The sequence below is a fragment of the Bos taurus genome, chromosome 10 (genome assembly GCF_002263795.3).
Source record: "Bos taurus isolate L1 Dominette 01449 registration number 42190680 breed Hereford chromosome 10, ARS-UCD2.0, whole genome shotgun sequence".
NCBI lineage: Eukaryota > Metazoa > Chordata > Mammalia > Artiodactyla > Bovidae > Bos > Bos taurus.
The window spans coordinates 54635412-54658663 of NC_037337.1; the positions used below are offsets into that span (position 1 = coordinate 54635412).

General features: G+C 39.8%; 1 protein-coding gene across 1 annotated transcript in view; it reads left to right on the forward strand.

The window, feature by feature from the left end:
• Positions 1-596: 596 nt before the first annotated feature.
• The window catches only part of PRTG (protogenin), a 152499-nt gene continuing 129843 nt past the window's right edge, over positions 597-23252 (forward strand). Inside the window, exons 1-2 of the mRNA XM_005211772.5 lie at positions 597-933; positions 3201-3503. Of these exons, the coding sequence (XP_005211829.1) occupies positions 840-933; positions 3201-3503 (397 nt within the window). The 5' untranslated portion in view covers positions 597-839. The remainder of the gene's footprint in view (positions 934-3200; positions 3504-23252) is intronic.

Consider the following 23252-nt stretch of genomic DNA (forward strand, 5'->3'; position numbering starts at 1 on the left):
CCCCAAATGTGGGGGCTTATCTCCCGGAGATGCCTCCAGTGGAGCTGACAAATCTCTGAAGTGGGAAATAGTTTTCCCTCCGCAGGGCCTCGGCGTGTGAGGGATGGAGGGGGATGGGCAGGGGCCATCAGGGGAGAAGTCTCCGGCCTTTCCACGTCTCTCAACACCATCCCTCCGCCACCCCGCCTCCTCCTTCCCCGAATCCTAAACAAGCCCAGGAGTGAAGGGGGGTGGTCTGGGGAGGAAAGAGGGGCCCTGGGTTGGGCCTGGCCCCGGCCGGGAGGCTTGGCCTTTATGGCTCTGTCCTCGACGGTGGTGGGGAAAGCCAGAGGGGGCGGGGAAGCGGGCCTGAGACCCTCAGCCGGGGCTTGACCCCCAGGTGCATTGTCCGGCGGGGCCCGTCCCCTCCCCCCGGGGCCACGACCCGGCGGCCACGGGGCCCCCTCCTAGGGAGCGTCTCCCTCCGCGGCCGCACCGACCTCGCGGTCCTCAGACCAGGGGCCAGATGTAGAAAGTAGTCCCCAGGCCAGCAGCAGCGGCGCTGTCCACTCCACCGCCCCCGCCCCCTCCAGCCGTCGCCTCACTCCGCCCCCGGGCCGGACGCTCGGGCCCCCCGCCTCCTGCGAGCGGGTGTCCGTGCGCCGGCCTCGCGCTCCCGCAGAGAGCAGACACCGGCCGCGCCGCGCCACGCCACGCCACGCCACGCCACGCCGGTACCCGAGCGGGAAACGCACGCTGCGTGTGTCCAGCCGCCGCGCCAAGAGGGCTCGGAGTTGGGGGCTGGCAGGCGGACAGAGGCTGAGGGACGCCGGGGGAGCATGCCCGCGCAGCCCCGCTGAATGGCGCCTTCCCTGCGACCCCTCGCCCGGCCGCGGCCGCCAGGGATGCTGCTCGGCGCGCTCCTGCTCCTGCCGCTCCTCGGCCGCGTTCCAGGTGGGCGCGCTTTCTTCTGCGGCGGTGGGGAGTGAGCGGGCGCGAGCGGGCTGGGGAAGGAGGCAAAGGGGTGCGTGCGTTGGGAGGCGGCGGGGTCCTCTGCGGGAGTGCTGACCCCCGGCCTCTGCCCCCTCCCTGCAGCCAGTCGGGAGCCCCTGGGACGCGAGGTGCGCGCGGGTTCTGCTGGGGCGCGGGCGACGGTGGCCGCCTCTCGCAGCGCCCGCCCCTCCTCGCTGCGCTCCCCCGGCCGCGCGCTGGGGGCCGGCGCCCGCTGTCCACTGTCGCCCCTGTCTCTTCGTGCCATTGTCCGCGCTCCGGCCGTGTCCTCGCTTCCGCGCCCAGCCCGGGCACCGCGCGCCCGCCCGCCCGCCTGCCTGTCTGCCTGGGCCGCAGCAGCCGCACGTGGCTTTATTTATATTGTTTCCTTAGTGGCAGCCTCGCCGCGCAGGGGGGCGCCGCTTTTCCGCGCGGCTCCCGGGTTTGTAGTGGGGGCTGCTTCACATTTTAGGGCGGGGGAAAAACTAGGTGAACTCAGCGCCCAGGTCATACCCCTAAGTGCTCCCACTTTCCCGGAACCGGATCGAATGAGGAGGAGACGGGAAGGGTGGCATTGGAAAGAGAAGAGTGGAAGTTTTGTGGCCCATTTGTGCCCCGGAGGGGAGGAAGAAGTGTCCCGAAGCTGAGGAGGAAGGTATCAAAGTAGGATTTACTTCTCTCAGCTAGGTATTTGGGGGCAGGATCTGAGGTGTGCACGAATGTAAAGATCCCTCCAAACTCCGGGTTAGCCTTGCGCAAACTTGAATGAACTAATTTTTGGCTGTGTGTGTGTGTGTGTGTGTGTGTGTGTGTGTGTGTGTCCGGGTTGCTTTATCCCCAAACGGTTAAGAAGTGTAAAGTGGAGGGGGGTGGGCGGGGAGAAGAGGTGTTCAGAAGAATGGGTTCTTTTATTTATTTACAGGTTACAAACCCCAGACTTTGGTGTTCTAACCACACCCCTCTTCTCCAGGAGGAGTTAGTTTTCTTTTAGCATGAGAAAAGGATCAAAGTCAGATGTGACTCGGAAACACAACGGGCGCCTTCCGGAGTGGTCCTCGCTGCGCGGGGCTGTTAGGGTCGCTCTTGTCGCCCTGGGCATCCATTAGGAGAAGTCAGCAGCCCGGGCGTGGGAGCGTGACTGGTGTGTGAGGTTTGGAGGACCTGCCTTGATGAGAAACAGATCAGTCCGTAGATTGGTACTGTGAAATCAAGACAATCAGAAGGAATATGAAATGCACACCCACCCCTCCCCAGCCCGACCCTGCTCCAGGGCGCTAATACTCTACTCGGCCCCAGTCAGTATGCAAGACTTTAGTTGACCTTTGCGCTAAATGAAGGAGGTGACAGGGTATTAGTTGGTCATCGGATGCTTTATTCTGGCGGGGACCTGGGCCGATGTGTATACTTAGAATAAAGCCTTTCCTCTGCTCTGATAAAAATGTGTATTGGTTGATTAAGCAATCTCCTCTCTCTATTAGACAGTAAGGACCAATTAGTCACACTTCCCCCCCCCCCCCAACAGTTGGTAGTTCTAAAAAAAAAAAATAGAAGGTTCCTAATCCGATCACCCACTGAGTACAAGCAGCAAGAGTTACCAGCATTTCAGAGTCAACTGTTTGTCCTTTAAATACCTTACCATACTCTGCAGAAATTAAGTAAATGGGTCTCTTTCAAGAAGAGACAGAATCTTTGCTGTTAAAGGGCAGGTATAAAAGTGCGAACTTGTAATTTGTCGCAAAAGATAAAACGCACTTCCCAAAGGACTAGGTGCCAAGGGTTTCAAAAACTCTTCAAGGGACAAGGAAATAAACTTGCTTGTTCACAGAGTTGGAGTTTTGCTAATGATTTCTTGTAAAATTAGACTTTTACGACTTACTCTGTTCAAGATCTTTTTGACAAGCTTGTAAAAGTAGCAAACAGCTTTTGCTCAAGAGCTTTCCTGATGATTTTGAAACTCTAGCAGGGCACTTGAGAACAGAATTCTTAAAAGGGATGAAAAGTTATTGAAATCTTCCCGAGGTTTTTAGTGTAAGATGTTGTAAAAAGATTTATCTGATTTGTTGAAAAGGTTTGCTGAAACTTAGATTGGTTTATTAAGGTGTTTGTCAGTTAACTAATCTGGTTTGTTAAACTGTGACCCATGACACTCTGAATATGTGTTTTACAATTGTGTTAAGAAATGATTTTACACCTGTAATTCTGGATATGACTTTCCCCCCTTTTCTTCGTAGGAGTATGGTGCTTTAGTGAACTGGTTTTTATAAAAGAACCACAGGATATAACTGTTACAAGAAAGGATCCAGTCGTTTTAGATTGCCAGGCTCATGGAGAAGTTCCTATTAAGGTCACTTGGTTGAAAAATGGAGCCAAAGTGTCTGAAAATAAGCGGATCCAGGTTCTGTCCAACGGCTCTTTATACATCAGTGAGGTGGAAGGCAAGCGAGGAGAGCAGTATGATGAAGGATTTTATCAGTGCTTGGCCATGAACAGACATGGAGCCATTCTTAGTCAAAAAGCTCATCTTACTTTATCAAGTAAGTGCTTAAGTTCTTGATTGTTGTGATGTTTTTCACTGCTACATTTTGATGTTTTTTTGATTTTCATTAATATGCTAACCTGAAAAATCATACATTAGGAATTTTCCTGGAGATAGTTGATGCTAAGGCCTGCAAAAAAATCTGAGGGGAAAATATATATGCGTGTATAAATTTGAATGAGTGAGAACAAAAGTCACATTTACGTTTAGAACACCAGAACTTGTAGAGGTGACTTTATATGAATAAACACTTCAAACTCTGAAAAGAGTTGGTGAAAATTTGGTCAACACAACAAAGGTTGTCTAAAATCTCATTTTTAAAATTAATAATTAAATTTTGAAAATCATAAACAGTGTTTTCTGCTTTGTAAATGGTCCTTAAACCCTAAATCTTCCATATAACCCAACCTTTCAGTTCTCTGACTGCTTTAAGATCACCCATGTTGCTTTTTAATTGAAAGAGAGGGCACTGGTCAGTAACTCTCAAGCCTTTGAAGTATTCGTAGGCTTTTCCTGCTGGGAGAGAAAGAGATTAAGGCCATTTCCATATTATGCCTAGTGGACTTAAACCAGATCTGCCCACTTTTTCTCAGTTGTCATAAAGTTTGCTGTCTAATGATTTCCTTTGTATTAACAACCCCATCAGATCAACCATTTGTCCAAGTGACCCACTGCTTGGTGGTTGCCCTGATAACCGTTGAGTGTAAACGTGGGCCTACGATAGTTAGAGAACTCCTTGTTTTCACCGAAGCTTTCCATCTCTTCAGGTGATCCCACACCCAGTACTCAAGATTACAATAGACAGAATTTAAAACACAACTGTATCTTAAAAACAGTTTTACAGGCATAGTATCCACATGTTTTTGTTAATCCACAAAAGATAGATTTTGCTCTACACCTACAAATTGATCATTTACAAGATGAACACTAGAAGGAGGGAGCTCTTGAGATAAAGTCATAATCTTCAGGAAATAGTTTCTTCAAGGTCTCCACAAGTTGAAATTTAGGAAGCTATTGGTGGGGGTTTCCTAGGTGACTTTATTGTAATAGTCCGTATTTATGCCACCTTTATTTTAGTAACTTATTTGCGCAATAATAATTAATAGTAGAAAATAAATTGTAAGCGAAGATCTTTTTGTATTGAAATATGTCAGGAAAGTAGAGACATTTCCAATTCTAATAAGCCTGAGAGAATGTCTGATAAACTTGCCTTTTTTTTTTTTTGCTGTGATCATTGGTCAATCATCATTTGTTGCTGCTGTTGTTGTTGAGTAATGGTTTTTCACTACCATATTGTTTTCAGGATAGTGTGCTTTTTATGCCTATGTCTTATTCATTTAAATTTTGTCTAATTGTTCCATAAAGTTGTAATTTTTTTCACCTTTTTGGGTTTGTGGAATCTTGTGTTTTCATGTCCAAAAACTGTAACTTGTATTACTTTGCTAAGGAGAAGGGGCAGGGTGGAAAGGTGGAGGGGGACTGATGGCTCTGAAAGATTTGTCATGACCACTCTGTATCAGGACCTCCTTAGCAGCCTGCCAATTCTAGGACACTTAGAAATGCTTTGAAAACATGCAGAGCTTTCAGGTTTCATAAATAGTCTCAATAGTATTAACAACAGTAACTAACAGTGTTAGTAACAGTGAAACGAAGGTTTGTATTGGCTTTTGAGTAGCCTTAGGTTTTTATCTTTATAAAAATTATTAATGACAAATATTTTGTAAATATTTTGAAGGATTTGGTGGTGAAGTAGTTTTGATATTTTAAGTATCAAAAAAACCTTTCTAGTTAAACTATGTAGAACATTGCTTTGCTATTAAATATCAACTATAATATGTTAGTTATAGGAACCACACTTTTCATATGTACACATCTTATTAACTTGGAGGAGGTACTCTGCTCAGAAAGTGCATTACGTTATTATAGATTTAAAGTAAGATATGCCTAGTGAGTTTAGATTTTTCCTTAAAATATGAAATTTCTTAGAGATTTAAAATTTACGAAGTCAGTTCTGATATCTGAGAAGCAGTGTCCAATGACATTGTAGGCTTGGATGACTTTATCCTGTGTTTAGGGTGAAGATGTAATACATATTAAACAAGAAGAGAATAGGCATTAAGTGGACATTCTGTTTTTTTTTTTTTTAAGGCTGGCTCTCTCCTAGCTATTGATAGCAGCGGGGTGCAAGTATGTTCTTTTTATTTTCTGGTCAAGGGTTTTGTTGCCAAGCATATCATTTAGTTCTGAAGTGTAATAAATATAGCACCTGGAAATCTAAAACTTTAATCGGTACAAGTTTTAGATTTTTAACACAGGCAATAAAGTCTTGGTTTCTAAACTTAGGAACTAGAGGCTGAAAGTTGCACTCTAGGCAAGAATTCCATTATTCATGTGTAAATTAGGAATTCACAGGGTTAAAAGGTTAGAAACTGGCCAGGATGAGGTTTACCCTTGTGATAAAGAGCAGATGACCCTCATTCATTGGCCGAAGCTTTCATGTAGCTCTTCTGCAAAGTTAGTTATTGCCAGGAATTGTTCTTGAGGAATGCAGAAATTCAAATGTGAGCAGGCCTTTCCTTAAGTGTCACTGTGGAGCCTTATCTCCCAGGCACATCAGAGCCTGCTGTGGGGACAAGGTTCCTCCCCTAAGGCCTGGAGGCTTTGCTTTCCTGTTCATCCAAGCACAAAAGAATTTGTCTAACTTAGCTTTTCTAAAGCATCCCATTTTTAAAGGAAAGTATAGGGTTAAAGTAATATTTAGTTTTTTTTTTTTTAAGTTAATCCTTTTTATTGATAGCTATTTTAGCCATTTTACATTTTCATGTAATTAGAATAGAAAAGGGAGTGATGTGGAGGGCTCTTTTTCCAGTTGTATACAATAGTAGGAACAGGAGATTCAACCTTTACCTATAAATTTCAGTATTTTTAACTTTTGGCAGATCAAATTTTCACTTTCATAGGTGCTAAGTCTTCACTATATAAATAATTTAATTTAAATATTTTAGGAGTAAGAAATAATCTATGACATCTTGACATTTCTTACATTCTAAATGTTGAAGTAAGTAAGATAAATTTCATAGAAAAGCATTAGTGTGGTAAAACGGTCTCATATTTCAACAAGTTTAAATTAAGATAAGAGACATTTGAGAGAAGTAAAGGAGGAGGCGGGTTGTGTTCTGTGATGTTTAAGAGACTGGCGGTAAGCTAGTGATTGAACAGGAAGCTGGTTGTTTATTTCCTTTCCATAAAAGGTGGAAATTGAGTCTTAGGATGGAGGGAAAGAGCTGACATAAAGCTGACTTATATTTGCTGGGTTTTTCACGACTGTTCACTTGGGTGTGAAATAAATTTTAAGTGAGCATTTGTAGCTGGAAGACCATAGGAATTATTACAACTTTATGATGGATTTCACCCCCCACCCCAAATTTTGAGATTAGTTTTAGCATCCATAAAACTAATAGCAGTAGTTGTTTTTCTTTAAAGACTGTAGGTTGTTTTCAATGAATAACATGTTTATCATTTCAGTTTAAGTTCAGATGAAATGACATTTTTTTGGTGAGATTAATGAAAAACTGTTCTATGAGTGTGGTTTCTATTTTAAAGAGTAATACATAAATTATCACTCAAAGCTGATCTTTGAAATGTGAAGGTAAAATACATTCAAAACATTGGAAGTCTTGTTAGAAAGAAAAGAAGGTGGGTGGTATATTGAAAAGAGAAAGATAAGAACTATGAACCTGTTAGCCTAAATTTTGAATTTTATTCATCATCCTCGACCCCAGATGGGCAAGAATTTGCTTCATTGACACTTAGTGAGATTTGTAGATGCTGTAAAAAGGATAACATCTCTTACCTGTGTGCATGTTCACTTCAAATCAAGCTGTTAACAGTTACTTGTCCTAACTCTAGAGTGCTAGCACAAAAGCAAAAGTTGTTTGATTTTGGAAAAATAAGACAAACTGAGATATTTAGAGAGCCTAATCTGCCAGCATTGTAGATAAGGTTCAGATGGTGCTTTCTGGGATCCAAGAAAAATCATCTTTAAATAGAAGAGAGGGTGGTATGGTTGAAAAGTACATGTTTAAATTAAAAACTGACCATCCTAAAATTGTCTAAGTTAAGGCAGGGAAGTAAAAGCACATGTAGTTCTACAGGCTTATTTACAATAACACTTGGTTCTTAAAGTCTGTCTGCCTAAAAGGTTTATCAGGTACCTGTAATCTCTGGGTGATGAAACCAGTTTTTCCCACTTTGCACTTGATTATTGAGGATCATTTCTCATTTTCAGAAACCTGTAATACTATCTCACTATTTTTCAAAGTTGTCGGAGTTTTTATTTTTCAGTGAAGCAGAGTCCACTGAGGGATAGAAATATAATTTGGTTTAAGATGTATAAATGTGTTTGTTTATTTCTGTCAAGCTTCTTAATGGAATTTTGACGGGCATTTGGTATGGCCCTGCTGTGTCAACTAGCTCTGATTATTCTAAAGAAAGGCCCTCACTCTCAGCACTTGTTTGTCTGAGCATTTGTTGTCATTTCCCCTGAATTTAACAGCTGGGCTTATTGATGAAGTCCAGAGCAGTTTAAAAGAATAGCAGAAAACAAATCTCTTAAGCAGCCGTGTTAGGTTGAATGAGTATTTCAATTAATAAATGAATGTATTTGAGGTTACTTTTTTTGAAAACTTTTATATTCTTGACTACAATTTTGAGACATGATTTTTTCTCTCTCATTGGCAGAGGTGCTCAATTAAGGTTATTTACTTTCAGCTTTTAAACTGGCAATTACTATTAATGTGAAAATAATCAATAATGTTAAGTCAAGCATTTTGCTGAGGATTATACTTGCATTTTACAATCATCTGATTATTGATGTTTTAAGAAAAATTCTAAAAATTATACCACAAATATAAGCTTTTTCCTGTCAATCAGGGCTATCTTAGTACTTCTGACAGTTTATGGTGTTCAGACTCTTTATTAAAACATTTTAAAAACTCATCATTTCCTATATATCTTAGTACATAAGAGAGGAAGAAGATATGGTTGTAATCATTGAAGCAGAATTGACAGTTACCCTAACATGATAATTGGCACAGAGGAAGTTCACAGTCAACAATGGACAATAGTGATGTACAAAAAAGGTAAAACTGTACCAAATTACCTTCAGTGGCTATAATTCTGAAGCCAAGTGAACTGCTTTGGGGATATGTATTACAGAGGATAAAGGCGTCATCCTCACAAAGGTCTCTGACACTAATCTGACAAATACTTTCCTGACTTCTACATTTCTTGTTTTTTTCTTTTTTTAAACCTCTGGTTCTCAGAAACTGCTTTTGATGAGCTTTAAAAGCCAAATTCTTACAGACTGAACAGAAGGTATGAATTAAATTTTTTTTTTTTTTTAGTTTCTGGAGTGTTTGCCTTTTCTGTGTGTATGTGTGTGTGTATTTTATAGCTTTAATATGTGTAGTGATTAGATTAATCAAGTAACTATTGGGGAGTGCAATCATTGTTCATGGTCCTGGTTTCAAACTTGTATCCTTGCTGGACTTAATTTTTAAGACTGATGAAAATAAAATTTTCTTTAAAATTTTTGTTTTATGAAACTATAGTAAATCCCTGTTTGGAACAATGTGACATTTAAAAAAAATGATGTTGCTTTATATAGACATCTTTCTCTAAGTAAATCATATTCCTTCGGGATAATCCCCCCAAATGTCCCCCCCACCTTCTTTTGGTAGTCTTTTTAGTACTACTGAGAATATGATTTAGTAGTATTTAGAATGGATCTTCAACTCCACCAGTATACCAAATATATATATATAGAGAGAGAGTTAATTGATTACATTTCTCAGGGTTTCTCAGCCTTGGTTCAGTTGAAATTTGGGGCTCGGTAATTCTTCATTGCAGATGCTGACTTGTATAACATAGGATGTGTAGCTTCTAGATACCAGATGCCAATGGCACCGTTTTCTAGCTGTGTTGATGAAAGAATATGTTTTGGGAGGCAAAATCACCCCTGGTGGAGAGCCACTGATGTTTCTGAAAATAGTGGCAAACTTCAATCCAAGTAATACTTGGTTATTAGTTTTTTTAACTGTTTTTGTCTTAACTTGATATTCAACTTTTCTTGGTGTTAAATTTATTGATTGAAGACTCCTTTCCATCCCTTTTCACACTCGAGTATATTGACAACTGCTATTAAGAGTTTATCCTCCTGTAGGTTCATTCATTTTGATTTCGGTATTTTAGATCTTTTCTTGGGAATATCTAGTCCAAGAGTAAACACAAATTTCATTTAGTCATGTTTATGTAACACTTTTTTTTTCTTAATGTGATGGACACTGTAGTTGAAGAGATGAGAAATCGCCATGTGTGGTAAATGTTAGAGAATGTTAGAGAACATCTTTTGTGAGTGCAGCAGTGCGTGCAAGGGACCTTTTGAAGGAGGTCGCCATTATCTTCATTACCTCCCCCATAGTTTGGATAAGGAGATAGCCCTACGTCCAAGGGCAGAGAAGCCCCAGCAAAACCATAGGCACTGGAGCGGCAGCTGCACAGCACTGGAGCAACTTTGAGGAGGTACCCCATGTCTAAGGGCAAAGGAGAAGCCCTAGAAAGATGGTAGGAGGGGCGAAATCACAGAGAAGCCCTAGAAAGATGGTAGGAGGGGCGAAATCATGTTTAGAATCAAACCCTGTACCTGCCAGAGACACTCAGAGGGCTCGAACAAACCTTGTGTGCACCAAGACTCAGAGACAACACACAGACTGAGGCAGAACTGTGTTTGAGTGTCTCCTGTGGTGGTATGGGTTAGCAGTGGACTGCTGCAGAGGCAGGGGCTCTGGGTGCAGCAGACTCGGGTATGGCTTAAGCCCTCTTGGAGGAGGTCACCATTAACCCCACCACAGAACTGCCAGAACTTACACAGGACTGGGGAAATAGACTCTTGGAGGGCACAAACAGAACCTTGTGTGCACCAGGACCCAGGAGAAAGGAGCAGTGACCCCATAAGAGACTGACTCAGACTTGCCGCTGAGTGTCTAGGAGTCTCTGGCAGAGGCGTGGGTCGGTGGTGGCCTGCTGCAGTGTCAGGGGCACTGAGTGTAGCAGTGTGTGCATGGGGCGTTTTGAAGGAGGTTGCCATTATCTTCATTACCTCCACCATAGTTTGGCTCCCAGGTAAATAATAGGGAGGGAACACAGCTCCACCCATCCACAGAAAACTGGATTAAAGATTTACTGAGCATGGCCCTGCCTATCAGAACAAGACCCAGTTTCCCCCTCATTCAGTCTCTCCCATCAGGAAGCTTCCATAAGCCTCTTATCCTTCTCCATCAGAGGGCAGACAGGCTGAAAACCACAATCACAGAAAACTAACCAATCTGATCAAATGGACCACAGCCTTGTCTAACTGAATGAAACTATGAGCCATGCCTTATAAGGCCACCCAAGATGGACGGGTCATGGTGGAGAGTTCTGACATAATGTGGTCCATTGGAGAAGGGAATGGCAAACCACTTCAGTATTCTTGCCTTGAGAACCCCAGGTACAGTATGAAAAGGCAAAAAGATAGGACACTGAAAGATGAACTCCCTAGGTCGGTAGGTGCCCACTATGCTACTGGAGAAGAGTGGAAAAATAACTCCAGAAAGAATGAAGAAACAGAGCCAAAGCAAAAATAACACCCAGTTGTGGCTGTGATAGGTGGTAGAAGTAAAGTCCGGCTGTAAAGAGCAATATTGCATAGGTCCATGAATCAAGGCAAATTGGAAGTGGTCAGACAGGAGATGGCAAGAGTGAACGTTGACATTTTAGATATCAGTGAACTAAAATGGACTGGAATGGATGAATTTAACTCAGATGACCATTATATCTATTACTGTGGGCAAGAATCCCTTAGAAGAAATGGAGTAGCCATCATAGTCAACAAAAGAGTCCAAAATTCTGTACTTGGATGCAATCTCAAAAATGACAGAATGATCTCATTTGTTTCCAAGGCAAACCATTCAGTATCACAGTAATCCAAGTCTGTGCCCCTACCAGTAATGCTGAAGTAGCTGAACAGTCCTATAGCTCAGTTGGTAAAGAATCCGCCTGCAATGCAGGAGACCCGAGTTCGATTCCTGGGTCAGGATGATCCCCTGGAGAAGAGAAAGGCTACCCACTCCAGTATTCTGTCCTAGAGAATTCCATGGACAGTCCATGGGGTCACAAAGAGTTGGACATGACTGAGCCACTTTCACTTTCAAATGAAGACCTACAAGACCTTCTAGAACTAACATCCAAAAAAGATGTCCTCTTCATTATAGGGGATTGGAATGCAAAAGTAGGAAGCCAAGAGATACATGGAGTAACGGGCAAATTTGGCCTTGGAATACAAAACAAAGCAGGTCAAAGGCTAACAGAGTTTTGCCAAGAGAATGCACTGGTCATAGCAAGCACCCTCTTCCAACAACACAAGAGAAGACGTTACACGTACATGACCAAATGGTCAATACTGAAATCAAATTGATTATATTCTTTGCAGCCAAAGATGGAGAAGCTCTATATAGACAGCAAAAACAAGAGCAGGAGCCGACTGTGGCTCAGATCATGAACTCCTTATTGCCAAATTCAGACTTAAACTGAAGAAAGTAGGGAAAACCACTAGACCATTCAGGTATGACTTAAATCAAATCCTTTACAATGATACAGTAAAAGTGAGAAATAGATTCAAGGGACTAGATCTGATAGACAGAGTACCTGATGAACTATGGACAGAGGTCCATGACATTGTACAGGAGGCAGGGATCAAGACCACCCCCAAGAAAAAGAAATGCAAAAAGGCAAAATGGTTGTCTGAGGAAGCCTTACAAATAGCTGAGAAAGAAAGAGAAGCTAAAAGCAAAGGAGAAAAGGAAAGATATACCCATCTGAATGCAGAGTTTCAAAGAATAGCGAAGAGAGATAAGAAAACCTTCCTCAGTGATCAGTGCAGAGAAATAGAGGAAAACAATAGAATGGGAAAGACTAGAGATCTCTTCAAGAAAATTAGAGATACCAAGGGAACATTTCATGCAAAGTTGGGCTCGATAAAGGACAGAAATGGTATGGACCTTACAGCAGCAGAAGATACTAAGAAGAGGTGGCAAGAATGCACAAAACTGTACAAAACAGATCTTGACCTGGATAAGCATGATGGTGTGATCACTCACCTAGACCCAGACAGCCTGGAATGTAAAGTCAAGTGGGCCTTAGGAATCATCATTATGAACAAAGGTAGTGGAGGTGATGGAATTCCAGGTGAGCTACTTCAAATCCTAAAAGATGATGTTGTGAAAGTGCAGCATTCAATATGTCAGCACATCTGGACAACTCAGCTGTGGCCAGAGGACTGGAAAAGGTCAGTTTTCATTCCAATCCCAAAGAAAGGCAGTGCCAAAGAATGTTCAAACTACTGCACAATTGCACTCATCTCACATGCTGGCAAAGTAATGCTCAAAATTCTCCAAGCCAGGCTTCAACGGTACATAAACCATGAACTCCAGATGTTCAAGTTGGATTTAGAAATGGCAGAGGAATCAGATCAAATTACCAATATCCACTGGATCATCAAAAAAGCAAGAGAGTTCCAGAAAAACATCTGCTTTATTGTCTATGCCAAAGCCTTTGACTGTGTGGGTCACAACAAACTGTGGAAAATTCCTAAAGAGATGGGAATACCAGACCACCTGACCTGCCTTTTAAGAAATCTGTATGCATGTCAAGAAACAACAGTTAGAACTGAACATGGAACAACAGACTGGTTCCAAATTGGGAAAGGAGTACGTTAAGGCTGTATATTGTCACCCTGCTTATTTCTATGCAGAGTACATCATGTGAAATGCCAGGCTGGATGAAGCCCAAGGTGGAATCAGGATTGTCAGGAGAAATATCAATAACCTCAGATACACAGATGACACCACCATTATGGCAGAAAGCGAAAAAGAACTAAAGATCCTCTTGATGAAAGAGGAGAGTGAAAAAGTTGGCTTAAAACTCAACATTCAGAAAACGAAGATCATGGCATCCAGTCCCATCACTTCATGGCAAATAGATGGGGAAACAGTGGAAACAGTGAGAGACTTTATTTTCTTGGGCTCCAGAATCACTGCAGATGGTGACTGTGGCCATGAAATAAAAAGACGCTTGCTCCTTGGAAGAAAAGCTATGACCAACCCAGACAGCATATTAAATAGCAGAGACATTACTTAACCAGCAAAGGTCTGTCTAGTCAAAGCAGTGGTTTTTCCATTAGTCATGTATGGATGTGAGAGTTGGACTATAAAGAAAGCTGAGTGCTGAAGAATTGATGCTTTTGAACTGTGGTGTTGGAGAAGACTCTTGAGAGTCCCTTGTACTGCAAGGAGATCCAACAAGTCTATCCTAAAGGAAATCAGTCCTGAATATTCATTGGAAGGACTGATGCTGAAGCAGAAACTACAATACTTGGCCCCCTGATGTGAAGAGCTGACTGATTTGAAAGGACCCTGATGCTGGGAAAGATTGAAGGTGGGAGGAGAAGGGGACAACAGAGGATGAGATGGTTGAATGGCATCAGTGACATGATGGAGATGGGTTTGAGTAGGCTCCGAGAGTTGGTGATAGACAGGGAGGCCTGGTGTGCTGCAGTCCATGGGGTCGCAAAGAGTTACACACAACTGAGCGACTGAACTGAACTGAACATGATGATAAGTAAAACTGTATGAGGTTAACAACCATAGAATAACGTTTGCTGTGTAGTAGGTGGTTCATTGGGTAAATTGTTAACAGAAGTCTTTCAACTCATTCATTGGTACCATAGACTTATTTTGGGCAGAAGTAATTTAACTTTTATAGATAATAATGTAAAGATGGTAGCATCTTCTGAGGGTATCAAAGGGTTATTAAAAGAAAAAGAATTAGACAATATAATATTTAACTAGTACACAGAAAGTCACATGGAAAATTTTGAGTGATTGTTATTGAAATATTTGTTTTATGTTATTTTTTAAAAACTTCTTATTTTGTATTGGGGTTAGCCGATTAACAATGTTGTGATAGTTTCAGGTGAACAGTGAACGGACTCCACCATATATATACATGTATCCATTCTCCCCCAGACTTCCCTTTCATCCACATAAGATTGAGCAGAATCCATCTTCTGTACAGTAGGTACTTGTTGGTCATCCATTTTGAAATATTTGTTTTACATTACTTAGTAGCAGTGGGCAGGGATTTCGTAGTTTTTAATCTTCTGCAGGATATTACTCTTTGTGTATGCCTCAGTTTTGGTTAAGCTGTTTATGCTAGTAAAAGTTATGATTATTGCTACATGGAGTTAATCACCCATAGAGGCCAGTAGCCACTGGTGACTCAAGGGAGATAGACGAAGAAGGAACCAGAATATTTTAAAGTTGCTCTAGTGCTGAGCAAGGGTGGGTAAATGTTTTTGGTACCGTGTGTTCTATGCCAAAAATGTGCTCGGAGTGGAACAAATCACTGATGAGTTCAAAATAGAAGAATGCACATTTTCATTATATTTGAGGAAAATAGTATTTGGGTCAAAGCAGAATTTTAATTTTGTTGAGTTCTTATTTTCCTGTCCTTGTAGTCATTCATAAAGAGATGATGGAGTTGACAGTTTCCAATAGCTGGTAAATGCTCTTAGCGTTTCTGTGTTTTTTACTCAGTTACTGGGAGGGGTGAGGTGGGAAGGCAGGAAGATTGATAGAAAGGCAGAAGAGCCAAACATTAATGCCTTCTCCATTATTGGTGATGTACACAACTTTAGACAAATCACTTTATCATTCTGATCATTGTCAGATCCTGGACAGATACTTGTCTTATCTGTAAAAACAGGTATCTGGGGAGAAAAAGGAGGAGGGATGGATATTGAGAAACACAGTGCCCTTAGTTTTGTAATTCTTTTATTATAATTCTAAGTAAATGGCCAAGAGATTATGTTTTTGTAAGGCTGAGTCCAGTGACATTGCAAGAGAACAATTTAAGTCATGGAGAAAAACTTAAAGTAGCTTGTCAGTTATTTGGTACTTTTAAGAATTCATACTCTTGCCATAGACCTTGGGAAGATCTGATTTTGGAGAGGGGAAGCCTTAAAGCTGTACTGATCATTTGAACTAGTATTATTTTTAGGAGTCTAGAAAAGTAGATTACCTTGCCTGAGATTGGACAGTTCAGAATAGTTGTGCTGCTTTGAAGGCTGACATAGTGTAAGAGAGGTATAACTTTACAAATATGTGTCTGGCTCTGCCAGTAATTAATAGTGTATTCTAATGTTTATTGACTTGGTGTTTGAAAAAAGTAGTACCGATTTCATCTTAAGAGATTTTTGCTAGTGTTTTAATAGAAATAGATTAAACTGGCTTCCTGCTGTGACCACCAATTCCTGTTAAGAATGATAAGGTTTAATTTTTCCCCCAGCTTTCAAACTGAATTAGCTTGAATCCCTCTGATTGGACTTAAAGTAATTTCGATTAAAGTAGTGACCTCAAACTGGACAGATAACAAGAAAAAATGCTTTGATGTTGGTATTGCATTTTGGTAGTTCTTTTTAAAAGGGAGATTACTAATTTTCTTGAATAATTTTACCAGCTAAAAGTGTTCACTATTTTCTTAAAAAGAATTCATTTTTATATGTTTTAGAAAGCTGTATTTTCATGCTCTGACTTAGTAATAAGTTTAATATAATTTTAATTGAGGAAGCAGCTTCATTCAATAAAGTAGTAAGGTTACCAAAAGTTTCACCAAAAGGATTATTAAAATTATCCTAATGATGGAGTAATGTTTCTTCAAAGCCTGTTAGTTTTTAGAACTAATAACACTTGAAAGAAAATATACAGACAGAAGAAACTTTGTGAAATTTGAATCTATCGAATGTCAACTCGGAAGTTCTAATATTAAGGGAGAGAATTTTACTGCTTAGCAGGTGGAATAATGAGAAAGTATAAGTGGATTCACAGTTGGTCAGTAGAAAGGTTATCAGTTTCTTATCATACTTGAATCGACTGTGCCATTCTTTTTTTTTCCTAATTGAGGAATAGTTAATGTACAATATTACATAAGTTGTATGTGTACAACATAGTGATTCACAAATTTTAAAGGTTATACTCCATTTACAGTTATAAAATATTGGCTTTATTCCTTGTGTTTACAATATATATTGCCGATTGTTTATTTTACACTTAGTGGTTTGTACGTCTTAATCTCTTACCACTATTTTACCACTCCCTGATTCCCTTTCCCCACCCACCCACTAGTAATCACTAATTCTCCATAAGATCATTTCCTTTTATTATAGTCACTAGTTTATCGTAGTTTTTAGATTCCACGTATAAGTGGTATCATACAATATTTGTCTTTCTCTGTCTGACTTATTTCACTTAGCAAAAAATTCTCCAAGTCCATCTGTGTTGTTGCAAATGGCAAAATTTCATTCTTTTTTATGGATGAGTAGAATTGCATTGTGTGTATGTGTGTGTATACCACATATTCAATTAAACCATTCATCTGTTGGCAGACACTTATGTTGCTGCCATATCTTGTAAATAATGCTGCTATCAACATATATATATATATACACATATACATACCAGGGATGGAATTGCTGGGTCATATGGTAGTTCTTAAAACTCAACATTCAGAAAACAAAGATCTGGTCCCATCACTTCATGGGAAATAGATGGGGAAACAGTGGAAACAGTGTCAGACTTTATTTTTTTGGGCTCCAAAATCACTGCAGATGGTGACTGCAGCCATGAAATTAAAAGACGTTTACTCCTTGGAAGAAAAGTTATGGCCAACCTAGATAGCATATTCAAAAGCAGAGACATTACTTTGCCAACAAAGGTTCGTCTAGTCAAGGCTATGGTTTTTCCTGTGGTCATGTATGGATGTGAGAGTTGGACTGTGAAGAAGGCTGAGCGCCGAAGAATTGATGCTTTTGAAGTGTGGTGTTGGAGAAGACTCTTGAGAGTCCCTTGGACTGCAAGGAGATCCAACCAGTCCATTCTGAAGGAGATCAGCCCTGGGATTTCTTTGGAAGGAATGATGCTAATGCTGAAACTCCAGTCCTTTGGCCACCTCATGCGAAGAGTTGACTCATTGGAAAGGACTCTGATGCTGGGAGGGATTGGGGGCAGGAGGAGAAGGGGACGACAGAGGATGAGATGGCTGGATGGCATCATTGACTCTATGGACGTGAGTCTGAGTGAACTCCGGGAGTTGGTGATGGACAGGGAGGCCTGGCGTGCTGCGATTCATGGGGTCACAAAGGGTCGGACACGACTGAGCGACTGAACTGAACTGAACTGAACTGATGATAGTTCTGTTTTTAGTTTTTTGAGAAAAACCACCTTACTGTTTTCCAATTTATAGTTACACCAACAGTGTGCACAGGTTCTCTTTTCTCCACATCATCTCCAACGTTGTTATTTTTGTTGGTTTTGATGATAGCCATTTTTACACGTGGGTGGTGATAGCTCATTGTGGTTTTAATTTGTATTTCTCTGATGATTAACAATACTGAGCATCTTTTCATGTGCCTGTAGGCCATCTGTATGTCTTCTTTGGAAAAATGTCTATTCAGGTATTTTGCCATTTTAAAAATCAGGTTGTTTGTATTCTTTATATTAAGTTGTATGAGCTATTTATATATTTTGGATATTAACCTTTATTGGTAATACCATTCGCAAATATTTTCTGCCATTCAGTAGGTTGTCTCTTCATTTTGTCAGTGGTTTCCTTTGCTGCTTAGAAGCTTTGAAGTTTAATTAGGTCCCATTTGTTTATTTTTGCTTTTATTTCCTTTGCTTTAGGAGACAGATCCAAAAAAACATTGCTACAATTTATGTCAGAGTGTTCTGCCTGTGTTCTATGCTAGGAGTTTATGGTTTCTGCTCTACCATTCTTTATCATAACAGAAAGAAAGTGAGTAATCAAAGATTTTTTTCCTGTTAGACAACTTTCAAAAGGGGATGACATTTTTAGAAAATAAAATAAGACATAGAAAACGCATTATTATTTTCCACTGATGTCCAAACTTTTGAAGACTTGTTTAGATACTAGCTATGAACATTTTAAAGAGAGAACCTTAAGATCCCATAAAACTTATACTACAGTCAGTAGTGAGTCCTTGCTTCCTAATTTGACTTGCAGTATCATTCTGCCTTTCTCTAACATGAGTAAGGATCATAATTTGTAGTCTTAGACATTTCCATTTTGCAAATAATAAATATAAAGCTGGAAGGAGGTAACTGCTTTGTCCAATGACACAGCTACTAGATCTGAGAGCAGAGCTCAGGCTTGCTAATGTGTGGAAGTGTGTCTTACTGTATTCACATATATCTCATCAAGTGCAGAATATAGAAAAGTGAATGATAGTGGAACTGAGCCTGAAGTTAAAGATAATTTCTTAATATTTATATTAAAATTATTTTATCATTGTGCAGCTTACCCTTTACTGTACTTATATGAGGTATTATTTTTGTTGGTGCAGTGAATCGGTTAATTTGAAATAAAATCACTATTTTATTTCATTTATAAATTGTGCTTATATTTTTATCAGTCGTGTGGCACTTCACAGAACTTCTTTCTTGCGGATAATGTCTATGTAGGGATATTGAGCTCTTGTCCTTTTAGAGGCTCAGCGTTTGTTGATACATCTGTCCAAATGGAAGTTTGACTGAAGCAGTGATTTTCAGTGTGTCTTTGAAGAACCTCCAGTGGACTGAAACACTTTTGTAATCAAAAGGTTGAGGGTTTTTTTTTTTTTTTTTAAATGAAAACTACTTTCGTTTATTGGCCCCAGTGCCACACAGCTTGTGGGATCTTAGTTCCTTAAACTGTGTGGGATTAGACTCGGACCCTCAGCAGTGAAAGTGCAGTGGTAACTACTGGGCCACCAGGGATTGGATTTTAAATAAATGATCTAGCATGTGTCATTATCTTATGGGAAGAGTGACATAGTGATAATCTATATCTAGCATGGAAATGGATTTATAATAAGATTTTTATTGAGATAGAATTAACATACCACAAAGTTTACCCTGGTAAAGTGTACAAGTCAGTAGATGTTTGTGCATCTATCACCACTATCAAATTCTAGATTATATCCAGAAAGAAAATCCACACCTCCCAATTCTCCCCTCCCCTATCGCTGAAACAACTAATCCTGTTTCTGTCTCTGCAGATTTGCCTCTTCTGGATATATTATAAAAATAGGATCATACAGTATGTGGACTTCTGTGTCTTGCTTCTTTCACTAACCAACTAGCCATATGTTTTCAAGGTTCCTCCATGTATTAGCATGCATCAGTACTTCATTCCTTTTGGGGGCCTGTTTAAGATTCTGTTGTGTGACATACCACATTTTATTTATCTAGCCATCTGCTGATGGTCACTTGGATTATTTATATCTTTAGGCAATCTTGAATAATTCTGCAGTGGACATTAGCACATAAGTAATTGTTTTCTGCGTCCCTCTTTTCAATTCTTTTGGGCACGTACCTAGCAATGTCATCTGAAAATTCTACATTTAACCTTTTGAGGAGACACCAAACATCTTTTATGTGCTTATTGGCCATTTGTATATTTTCTTTGAAGAAATATCTTTTCAAATTCTTTGCTCATTTTAAAAAATTGGGTTATTCATCTTTCTGTTGTTGAGTTGTAGGAGTTCTTTATATATCTTGGACATTAAACCCTTGTAAATTATCTGATTCACAAATATTTTCTCCGGTTCTGTAGTTTTGTCATTTCACTTTCTTGTTAATATCCTTTGATCCTCAAAAGTTTATAATTTTGATGAGGTCCAGTTGATTTTTTTCTTTTGTTGCTTGTGCTTTTGGTGTTGTATCTAAGAATCCATTACCAAATCCAGTGGTAGGAGTCCAGCTTCACACTTTTGCATTTGGAAATCCAGTTGTCCTGGCACCACTTGTTGAAGAGACTGTTGATTCCCTCTTGAATGAACTTGGCATCCTTGTTGAAATCAATTTGCCATAGATACATAGGGTTTGTTTCTAAACTCTCAATTCTATTCCATTGGCCTATATCCCTGCCTTTATAGAACCATGCTATTTTGATTATTGTGGCTTTGCAAAGTTTTTAAATCAGGAAATGTGAGTCATTCAACTTTGTTGTTCTTTTCCTAAGACTGTTTTGGCTATTCATGGCTCTTTACAATTCCATATGAATTTTAGGATTGGCTTTTCCATTTCTAAATAAAAGAATGTGGAATTTTGATATGGATTGCATTAAATCTATAGATGGCTTTGGGTAGTATTGATATCTTAATATTAAGTCTTCCAGTTCATAAGCAGTGTATCTTTCCATTTATTTTTGTCTTTATTTTCTTCCTGCAGTATTTTACAGTTTTCAGTATATAAATATTACATCTTTTGGTGAACTTTATTTCTCACTATTTTATTCTTTTAGATGTTCTTGTAAATGAAATAGTTTATTATGGGTGTATATATACACGATGGCTTTATATGTGTCATCTTGTACCCTGAAACTCTACTGAATTCACTTATTAGCTTTAGTAGTTTTCTTACAGATTCTTTGAAATCATATATAATCATGTCATCTGTGAATGATATAGTTTTACTTATTTTTCTCCATTGTATGCCTTTTATATCTTTTTATTATCTAATTGCTCTGGCTAGAACTTCTATGTTGAATAAGTTCTCCTTCCAGTTATCAAAACAGAAATATGGCTATTACTACTGCAAGGACTGCAGCATATTATGGGAAAGTGCTTATGTGTGGTATCTACAGGGTTCTTACAAGGTTTACTTTAAGCAGTTTTGCAGAACTTGTCAGAAGTCTTATAACCCTTACCAAGTGGAGAATATCACCTATCATGTAAATCATGGGTTTGCGTTTTGTGTCTGAATTTGTTGGTGGTAGAAGATCTTAGCAGAGAAGGCAATGGCACCCCACTCCAGTACTCTTGCCTGGAGGATCCCAGGGACGGGGGAGCCTGGTAGGCTGCAGTCCATAGGGTTGTGAAGAGTCAGACATGACTGAGCGACTTCACTTTCACTTTTCACTTTCATGGATTGGAGAAGGAAATGGCAACCCACTCCAGTGTTCTTGCCTGGAGAATCCCAGGGATGGGGGAGCCTGGTGGGCTGCTGTCTATGCGGTTGCACAGAGTTGGACATGACTGAAGCGACTTAGCAGCAGCAGCAGGTCTTAGTGTATTTTCTTGAGTGTATTTTCTGAAAGAGGCTAGGTTCCCAATGACCTTAGGTTTTGATTTCTTAGGTAGGAGTTGTAGAAATAATATTCAGCTAGGAAAGTGAGACCTTAGTGAATGTTTCCTTCTGCTCTTGCAAATCTTGGTTTTGTTAACCTCTTTTGAAACTTATCTCACGTGCATTATGGAAGAGTATTTTCTTAACCTGCTATTCAGAGTCTAATGTAAATATATATATATATATATATATATATATATATATATATATATATATAAAGTGCTTATATATTTACATTAAAATGTTTATACTTTGCTACCATCTATTTCATATATTTCTCTTTCAGTATTTGTTTCCTTTTTATGCTAGTTTAGATTTACTATTTACTTTTTTTCCTATTTCCTCAAGGTATAGTTTAGATTATTGTTTTGAGATCTTTCTTTTTTATTAAATGTTCACATTTACTTATATATATATATATATCTCCCTCTGAGTACTGTTTTCATCAAAACCCCCATGAGTTTTGGTATGTTTTATTTTTATTTGTCAAAATATTTTCAAATTTTTATTTTGGTGATTTTTTCCTTGACCCATTGGTTAAGAGTGTGTTGTTTAATTTCTACATATATGTGTCTTCTAGGTTTCCTTCTGTGCTTTTACTTCTAGTTTCATTCCATTGTGATTGGAGAAAATATTTTGTATAAGCTTAATACTTAAAATGTATTGAGATTTGTTTCATGGCCCAACGTATGGTCTATCCTGGAGAATGTTTCTTGTATATTTGAGGAAAATGTATGTTCTGCTCTTTTGGTTGTTGGAGAGGGAAATGGCAACCCACTCCAGTATTCTTGTCTAGGGAATCCTGTGGACAGAGGAGCCTGGAGGGCTGCTGTCCATAGGGTCGCACAGAGTTGGACACGACTGAAGCGACTTAGCATGCATACATGCATTGGAGAAGGAAATGGCAGTCTACTCCAGTATTCTTGTCTGGAGAACCCCAAGGACGGAGGATCCTGGTGGGCTGCTGTCGGTGGGATTGCACAGAGTCAGACACCACTGAAGTGACTTAGCAGCAGCAGCAGCTCTTTTGGTTAAAGTGTCTTTGTATGTCTTATTAGGTTTAATTGGTTTATAGTGTTCTTTAAATCCACTATTTCCCTGTTGATCATCTGTCTAGATGTTCTGTTCATTATTGAATGTCTTATATTGAAGTCTCTGTTATTATAGAACTATCTGTTTTTCCCTTCAATTTTGTCAGTGTTTGCTTCATGTATTTTGGGACTCTGTTGTTTGGTGTTCATGTGTTTATAATTGTTTTATTTTCTTGATGAATTGACCTGTTTAGTTGTATTTAATGTCCTCTCATCTCTTATAACAGTTTTTGACTTAAGAGTCTATTTTGTCTGATACTAGTCTAGCCCCTCAGCTTTCCCTAGTTACCATTAACATGGAATACCTTTTTCCATTCTTTGACTTTCAACCTGTTTGTTTCTTGGATATAAAATGACTCTCTTGAAGATAGCATA